The sequence below is a fragment of the Cyprinodon tularosa genome, unplaced genomic scaffold (genome assembly GCF_016077235.1).
Source record: "Cyprinodon tularosa strain WSP-4 unplaced genomic scaffold, ASM1607723v1 ctg475, whole genome shotgun sequence".
Taxonomy (NCBI): domain Eukaryota; kingdom Metazoa; phylum Chordata; class Actinopteri; order Cyprinodontiformes; family Cyprinodontidae; genus Cyprinodon; species Cyprinodon tularosa.
In genome coordinates, this window is record NW_024039202.1 from 373,523 (window position 1) to 380,896 (window position 7,374).

Sequence of the window (7,374 nt, forward strand, 5' to 3'; positions counted from 1 at the left end):
TTTAAGGTTGGTTTTTCTCTCCTAACATAAATGGCTTCCTTCACACCCCTTTCAAACCACCTGTATTCTTTGTCCAAAATGTGAACATTCTGGTCCTCAAAAGACTGTCTTTTGTCCTTAAGGTATAGATGGACAGCCGAGTCTTGTAGTCCATGTAGCCCATCTGTGTTGAGCTATGTGTCTGTGGAGAGGTTGTTTGGTGTCTTCAATATAAAGATCAGAACATCCTCTGGCTGGAATTTAACACTAATCCTGACATTTTGAATTGAAAAAGCTTCCTGGATGGGAAGCGAAATGTCTTCAGGCTTGGAGAACAAAGTCCAGTAGATTGTTGTTGGGTTTTTTTACTTTTTTGACATCTTTTGTAAATAAACCTTTAAACTTTTCTCCTGACTCATGGGTGCGTTCTGCAATTAGATTAAATCAAAATGTAACATCTTGTCAAGGAGAAAATGAGCCAGACTCCTAAAATGTCTTTTTAAATGTTGGTCTGAGTCATTTAAAGAATGGAAGTTAAATGTGATGAATTTCTTTTTTATCCTTACAAACATTAGCAATTAATTTATGATTTTTATGTCCTTTAAAACAAGAAAAAAGGTAATATGGTAAGTTATTCTTTTTGGACATTTCTCATAAATAACATCTGTCCCCCATCAGCAGAGGGTAGAAGAGCTGCCAGGTCACCTTGACAACATGCCGGGTGGGCTGCTGGGTTGTTTTCTGTTGTTTGTGTTTTTGCCATGTCTTGAGGCGTCTTTCTCCGCCCCGCTTCTGACATTCTGCAGAGGCAAACATAAAGCATTTTATCCTTTCACTACGCTGCATCTTTCCAAAACAACACATACAGGATGGGACAGCTGCTGAATGTGGCAAAGTGTGAGTGCAAATAATAACCTATTATTGTGACATTTATGGAATAAGTCCTGTGTGCTAACCTTGAAGGACCCTTTCTGCTTATTCTTAGGCTTTTCGCCTCGGTCTCCAGCAGAGAAAGAATTTTCTTTTATTTGAATATCACATTACACCCCAGTTTTGACCCACGTGCTTGCAGACTTTCTTTGTGAACCTGAAATCAAACCGTGTTTAAGATAGTGTGGCAGGGGGATGAAAAGCCACTTCCTCTTTGTCTTATCTGTACTGTCACATACAACGCAGGTTGACAGACTGATATTTCCAGATTTGGCTATCTGTGCTTCTAAAGGCCAAACCCCTAACCCTGCTGAAGCATTTATATCTCTCTGCATGCTGCTTTGTCTTCTTTAAGCCCCCCATGACTGAATAGCCTTGTGCTGCTTTTCTGCAGCTCCTCTGCACAACAGTAATGTTACACTTTTTAGAAGCTGTGAATCATCTGCGTTTAGAGTTGGTAGTGTCCCCTCATTGATTATATCAGGAATTCTGCTAACTACAAGAAAATCCTGAAGGAGAATATCTGGCTAACCTTTTTGTGACCTCAAGTTCATTTATAGTTTAGAAAATAATATCAGCAAATCCTCCAAATGGCTCAAATGATGGCTTTGCAGCATCTTAGTAAAGGAGGAAGCTTAAATCTAGATGAGATCCTGTGTTTACTGACTTCAGTCAGCCAATCATAGTGAAAACCCCTCATATGTGGCTGAATTTGTCATGATTTTGTCATGATTTTACCTAAAGCTCGGACCCACATCAAGGAAGAAGGATCCAGACCTCCTGTTTGAATCCCCAGCTCGGTTTGAGGCTCAGTTGATTCCTTCAGGGAGTGAAGATCGGAAAAGGTCCAGTTTGCAGGAAGACTTCCTGTCGAGAGGCAAAGACGAAAAACGAAGTTAAAACTCAGAAAGTCAAGAACTCAGTCTTAGGACGTTTCTCAATATGCGTTCTTGAGCGTTCTCGTGTGCTCGTGACACGTCATCCGCCTCAGTCCGAGTACCGTTCCAATTCTCGAGAACACATCAAATCCCCGGATGTTGTTCTCGCCCCGCCCTCTTTATCGAGCATGCATCAGAGCAGACTTGTGCGTTCTTCAGACTGACCGCTTCCCCAGAATGCCCCGCGGCCGCTGCTTGATTCGAGACAGCGCTCACAGTGTTAAGTTAAACATTCGCTTTTCTGCTGCTGTTGTTCTTCAAAAGTACGTTTTGAAATCATTTTAGGTGATAACATTATACATTTAAGCCTCCCTGTGTGGCCTGTTTAAAAAGTTAGTGCGAAATAAAAGAAAAAAGTCCGACGTTGAGCGGACCAGAGTGACCAGCAGACCTCCGAGGGTAACCGCAGCCAGGGCTAAATTTACCCCGTCTGTAGTGCACTTCTCTCGGTCTACTTATGTGTGAACTACCGCTGGTTCTGGTGGCGGTTTTTTGCGGTTCGGTAATTTTTTAAAATGTTTCCTAAGCTTTAGAAATTAAAAATATTGTTTTCAAAATGTTTTGTGTAGGGAATAAATAGTTTTGACTGTTAAAGAAATGCTAAACAACGTTGCCTGTGATGACGTCACGAGTACGCTTTTGTTCCAATACACATACGTGCTCGCGTTCTCGTCAAGTCCGATCTTCCTGCGTTCTCGCCAAGAACGGACTTGACGAGAACGCGAGTACATACTTACTCAGCAAAACTCAGCTTGGCTAGAGTACCCAAAACTGGCAGACCAGAACCAGGCGCCTCCTGCTGGTGGAAGGGAGAACAACACAAAAAGACAAGCACACAGACTGGAGTCCTGACAGAATTACTCTAAGCTTGCAATGACAGCAGTTTCAGGATTTTATATGGCAAATACTTTCCAACAAAGAGCCTTTTTTCCATAAGAAATAATGATCATTTACTTAAGCTATCCTTGTCTTTTATAAATATTTCATGAGCTCAAACATGTAAATAAGACTTAATGGATGGATTGTCTGCTTTTTTAACACCATTGAATAAACAAACCATGTTAACTAAGCAAATATGGACTCACTGGTGGGGAAATTCAAATTTTCCGCATCTTGGTATTCATTAGACAATTGTTTGTTTTCACAGTGGTTAAATGTTACGGGTGCAACCAAAGGCGTTTTTTTTGGCTTTATCTATTGAAAATGTTGTGCTTTCCAAAGACAAATCTTCAACCGATTACACACATTTGTCTGTTTTGTGTGAAGTGACTTCATTGGGCCCTTTGTCTTTGGAAATACACTGTCTCCTTCTCTTATTAATGAGTGAGGATGTTCACAGAGGATATTTGGCGCAGGCATCTGTCCTCAGCCTCTATGTGGCCCTCATTGATTTCACCCCCTCACTGCTGAAGTGCAACATCCAATCAATACAGTAACAAGTCTTCATTTATGCTTGAGAAATGCAGTCTCTACTCTGCCAGCGGCATTGGGCTTGGGTAGGCCTTTGCTCCGGGCATATTTTTTTTTATTTTCGATTACGACTACTACAGTACCATGCATGCTTCATAATGCAAAGGACATGTTGGTAAATTAGCATTAGTAATCTAAAGGAGTGCATTCGTTCACGATGTAAAAATCATTTCCAACCCTTTGGAAAAGAGTTTAGAAAGAAGACATTGCATAGATGCTGTTGATTAGATTATTATTACAAACTGCAATAGAATAGATTTCACTAAGAAATACCACCTATTTTAGGATCTATTCATCAATAGAGGAACAGATGCATTTCCCCTTAAAGCATCATTATGGGGTGCTGCTGTGGCGTGGAGCCAGAGCACATGACCAATATAACGCTTGTCACAGGTTCAAGTCCTGGTTCAGCTGACCTTTGCAGGATGTCTCTAGCCCCTCTTGTAACCCACTTTTGAATAATAACAAAACAATGGCCACCAGAACAGAAATATAAAAAAAAATCTTTAATTTCCATGTTTAGCACCTCTTAACACCATTTTTGTTGACATTGTCTCAAATAAACAGCGTGTGTTGGCTCCTCTTAGGCCTGGGGCCTGTTTCAATAAGGAAGTTCAACCAACTCTGAGTTAAAACTTGAACTCTGAGTTGACTTATCCTGAGATTGGAAACTCTGAGTTTTGGGTTTCAGAACAGCTGAAATGAGTTAGTTCAATCAACTCTAAATTGACTGACTCTGAGTTAAGCGCGTGCACCACAACTATAAAAAGCCATTATCAATGGAGCACAGATATTACGAGTCACCATGGCAACAGCGTCAGACAAAAAAAGGTGTGCATATTTCTCACCAGCAGAACTGGATGTGCTTATGCAAGCATATGCAGAATTTGAACATGTATTTTTTTTAAAAAGCAACACGGCTGCAGCGGCGAATGAGAGAGTTAGCTTGGGTGAAAATAGCTGCTCGAGTCAATGCGTAAGTTTACATTTTAATTACTTTTATACAGTGTTGGGTATAATGAATTAAGTTACTTAAGTCATATAAATACTATAATTAAATTAAAGACTATACAACAATAGTGGATTTAATATCAAATTTTAAAAGGTATATTTTGATTTGAACTTTCTCCCTCTAGTTACACACTTTCGTCAATTTAAGATTAATTCATGCAATTGAATATTGTTTATTTGAAAGCATTAGAAGTGCAGTTTCTTGTCTCTCCTTGTATTGTTCAAGTGGTTGAGGTTGATTTGGGATTTAGAAAGTAATTAATAAGTAAGTAAAACAAATTAGTAAGTAGACCAATACTTTCTAGAGACAGTAATTATTACATTAATCTAATTAGACTTGTTGAAGATAAAATTTGTAGTTAGTTATTAAGAACTATTTTAGAGTAACTTACCCAACTGTTATAATATCAGAGGGGAAACTGGAAGAACAGTATTTTATTAAACCTAATTTAGTTTTCATGGATAGGTGCAATCCTGCAGGCATCAAAAGAACATGGCAGCAGCTGAAAATGAAATATAAAAACATACTTCAAGCAGGTAAGCCTTGAGCACATCATGGGAGTAGAGTAGCTACCTGGCTTTACAAACATTTGACATATTAAATGACTAAATGGCATTCAGTGTCTAGCAGTGCAGCAGCATTTTTGACATAGGTCTAAATGTTCATTCTCATTTGACTTCTACTCAGCCAACAGAAAGAAGGCAGAGGCTCGTAAAACAGGGGGAGGACCTGCACCACCACCCCTGACAAATGCAGAAGAGATGGCCCTGAGCCTAAATGCTGGAAGGCCAATGGCTGAGGGAATTCCTGGAGGGACTTCATCAGAGCCAGTCACTCCAGAAGATTTAAGTACCTTTATAAAATGTAAGAGGTCTACCTACAGTGTTATTTTTTTATGTAGACTAAATGTGATATTTCCATTTATATTACTTTGGGTTGGGTTTTTTGTTGGTCCCAACAGATTCGGATGGTAATATCTGCCTCTTGAAGCCTCCTGTCCCAACAGTACCCCATCCAGTTGTCAGGAGCCTACTCCATACACCATCAATTATGACAAATAGTATTATAAAGTGTACTCTATGAAATGCTCATCTTCACAGGATGATGGGGATGAAGAAACTGTTTCTGCTGCCACAGACAGGCCTAGAGAGGTAATTTTAATATTATTTGTCTACACATCAAACAATCTACACATTCACATTTATATGTGGAGTAGCCTATAGAATCCAAGTTTATATCTATAAATGTTCATTCTTATCTCTACACCCCAGAGTGTGGAAGAACAGCAGGAGGAAGGTCCATCAACATGATGGACACAGTTTAGTGATTTACAGTAAATGCCAGTTTCATTCTGAATTGTAGACTACATTCAGGATGTGACTCTAATCTAATGTATTTTCAGTTGCCAGTTAAGGAGTTATATAGACTTCTTCTTATTAAAAAGATAGAAAAAAACAGCAAAGAACTTGTATACTTGGAACGCCGGATCCAAAAGGCAGATCTGGAAATCGACATTCTGAAACTAAAGCTAGAGGTGAGCGTATGGTCACAGGTGAATTCTAGGAAGTATTGAAAATATTTTAAAATCTTTTTTTTTTTTTTTTAGCAAATGAAGAACACCATATAAATTGCTGTGATTTTGTTTATTAATTAGTTTATTTTGTGGTTGCATTTGTATGAAATAAAGAACACCATACATTGCTGTGATTTTGTGTTTATTCATTTTTTTGTGTGGTGGTGGTGGATATCATGTGTATTAATCTGAGAAGACATTGCGGCATATCATATCCCGGACTACCCTTCCATCCTGGAAATCTGCAGGGTTGATGAGCTCTTCCTCAGGGTCTTGTAATTGTAGGGCAGAGTGTTGCTCCCCTCTAATTATGGCAATATTATGGAGAACAACACATGCCACAATAATGTCGCAGGCCCTTTCAGGGGTTACCCTGAGGGGACGTAGGCACTGGAAAAGTGCTTTCAACAGGCCTATGGTCATCTCCACCCGGGCTCTCGTCCTGCAGTGTGCCACATTGCAGCGCTGCTGTGGGCCTGGTTCAGGTTCTGGGTAAGGGGTCATAAGATTTGGTCGGCATGGGTAACCCCTATCTCCCAGCAGAAAGCCATCAATCTCTCCTGTAAGAAAGTTCACATTGCTTTAGAGCTGCATAGAAATTCCCCTGTAAGTGTTTAGTGCATACATTGAAATATGTGTAAAGGATATACATTTACTTACCCCTTTCCAGTCTGTTGCTCAGGGTTGACTCCCGATAGATTCTTGAGTCATGAACAGAGCCAGGCCACTTGGCCTCCACATTTGTAATTATATGTGCAGCATCACATATGATCTTGACAGTGCAAAGAATGAGAGATGTTACAGTATTGTGGTGTAGTCTTTGACCATTAGAAACAGTAGGCTGTCAGTGTACCTGCACATTAATACTGTGGATGGATCTCCTGTTCACATAGTCCGCTTCATTTTCAGAAGGTGCAATGATCGGAATATGTGTGCCATCAATGCATCCAACCACATTCGGAAATCGGTAGTTCTGACCTATTTGGTCAGAACTACCTTTGACTATCAAACTGTTAAATGAGATATAATTTGTTTAAGGTTGTGGTCAAACTCTTTTATTCATTTTAATAATTGCTTTTATTGTGTTTTTATCTTTATCTACTGTTAGATACAGTAGATACAGACGGGGAAGTGCTGGCCTAATGGTTTGAGCATTTCGCTTGGGTGCTGGAGGTTCTGAGTTCAATCCCACAGACTGCCTCTCTGGCTCCATTGGGCAAGACCCTTAACCCCTCACTGACTGAATTTCTCCATTGTGAGAATAATAGTCACAGGTTTGATTAAATGAGAATAAAGTGTTGCACCTGTCCCCAGTTTCTATTCCAGGTCAAAGTTATTGCTTTGTGACAGCCTAGCATGTATTATACAACAGGAGTTAGATCCAAGACTCACAATAATGAGATTTTATGGACAAACGGGAGAAAATGCAAAGAACACCAGACAAAGAAAACTCACACTATGAAAAACACAGG

At 39.7% G+C, this 7,374-nt stretch overlaps 1 protein-coding gene across 1 annotated transcript; it reads right to left on the reverse strand.

Annotated features, from left to right (window-relative positions):
* Positions 1-6,085: 6,085 nt before the first annotated feature.
* Positions 6,086-7,115, reverse strand: LOC119794315 (putative nuclease HARBI1). The gene is made up of 4 exons (XM_038301804.1): positions 7,024-7,115; positions 6,756-6,912; positions 6,563-6,674; positions 6,086-6,462 (listed from the first exon to the last, which is right to left on the reverse strand). Exons 1-4 carry the CDS (start codon positions 7,113-7,115, stop codon positions 6,086-6,088), a joined length of 738 nt encoding a protein of 245 aa, XP_038157732.1.
* Positions 7,116-7,374: the final 259 nt, after the last annotated feature.